This window comes from Poecilia reticulata, linkage group LG10, assembly GCF_000633615.1.
Source record: "Poecilia reticulata strain Guanapo linkage group LG10, Guppy_female_1.0+MT, whole genome shotgun sequence".
NCBI classification, from domain to species: Eukaryota; Metazoa; Chordata; class Actinopteri; order Cyprinodontiformes; family Poeciliidae; genus Poecilia; species Poecilia reticulata.
Window position 1 is genome coordinate 32180064 of NC_024340.1, and position 1375 is coordinate 32181438.

Below are 1375 nucleotides of genomic sequence, written 5' to 3' on the forward strand. Positions count from 1 at the left end.
TTTAGCAGAAGCTAATGCTAATGTGCTAAACCAACAGGGTATTTAGCAGAAGCTAATGCTAATGAGGTCTGACTCCATTCAATGTTATTTAAAACAAGTAGCATCCAAACCAAAATGATTGATTTTAATCGGTTATTGTTTAAACTTGATCATATTTAGTTCCATACAATAAGGGAAAACCTCAGTCCGAGGGGAATTTCCTGTTTTTATCTCATTGGTTGTGGGAAACTTGGATCAGCAGAACCGAAGCGGATGTTCTGACCCAAACGTGGTTCTGTTGAAGCTTTGCAGAGTGAAGCTGCAGACGACAGCGGCGACGACAGCGACCCGGACACCGACCCGGCGCCGGGCGCTGCGCTACGAGGCTCCGCCCAGTCAGGAGGTTCCGCCCAATCAGGTGCCTCCAGTGTGGATCCAGGTTTGTTAGTTTCAGGCATTACTGTGGTGCCATTACACAGAAACATATCAGCCAATCAGAGAAGGTGTTGGCGTCTTATTCAACCGACAAGCCCCGCCTACTTGGCCTGCGACCTTTTGGGGGAATCGTAGTCGGCCATTTTACAGCAGCTTTATGTTGGAATGGCTGAACTTTGTATGAGCTCTGATGGAGCCACCAAGAGCTCCACTTCCTGTTGTCTTCTTTGGCATTTCCATCAGTAGTAACATCCGGCTGCTATCATCCATCCATCCGTTTTCTTCCTGTGACCCACTGCGCCACTGCGCCGCTGATCGGGTTTGATTACAGCTTCATGAAATACAATATGGCTGAAGAAAACCCAGAGCACAAACTTCTTCAGCTTGTGTAACTTTGCTGCTAACGGAAACGCAGCTGGTCAGGTGATCAGTGATGTCATCGCTCTGACGTCTCTGCAGACGAGGCGCTGATGGAGGCGACCCGCCGGCAGCTCGACGCTCTCTTCCGATACTCCGTCACCGGCGACTCGGCGTACCTGCTGGCTCCACAGCGCCCTCTGATGGCGGCACAGGACGAAGACGGAGACACGTCAGTACACACACACACACACACACACAGACACACACACACACACACACAGGCTGACTGAGCGATGCTCACTCCCGTTCTGCTCTGCTGCAGTGGGCTGCATCTGGCGGTGCTGCACAGCCAGCAGGAGGCGCTGACGAGTCTGACACAGGTGGTGTCCGCCCTGACGGGGGGAGAGGTGCTCAACATGAGGAACCACCTGTACCAGGTACCGGGAGGATCCGCCCTGCTGGAGGCTTTCTGCTGTTAATAGAGATTTATTCAGAAACAAACCATCGGATAATCCACACGGTTTCTGAAGACCGTCTGAAGCTAGCTTCACTGCTAGCGGAGACACCGCTAGCAATGCAGCTAGCTTCACTGCTAGCGGAG

General features: G+C 52.1%; 1 protein-coding gene across 1 annotated transcript in view; it reads left to right on the forward strand.

Moving 5' to 3' along the window:
- The window catches only part of nfkb1 (nuclear factor of kappa light polypeptide gene enhancer in B-cells 1), a 39235-nt gene that overhangs the window by 14413 nt on the left and 23447 nt on the right, over nt 1–1375 (forward strand). Inside the window, 3 exon segments of the mRNA XM_017307040.1 lie at nt 260–418; nt 874–1003; nt 1097–1211. Of these exon segments, the coding sequence (XP_017162529.1) occupies nt 260–418; nt 874–1003; nt 1097–1211 (404 nt within the window).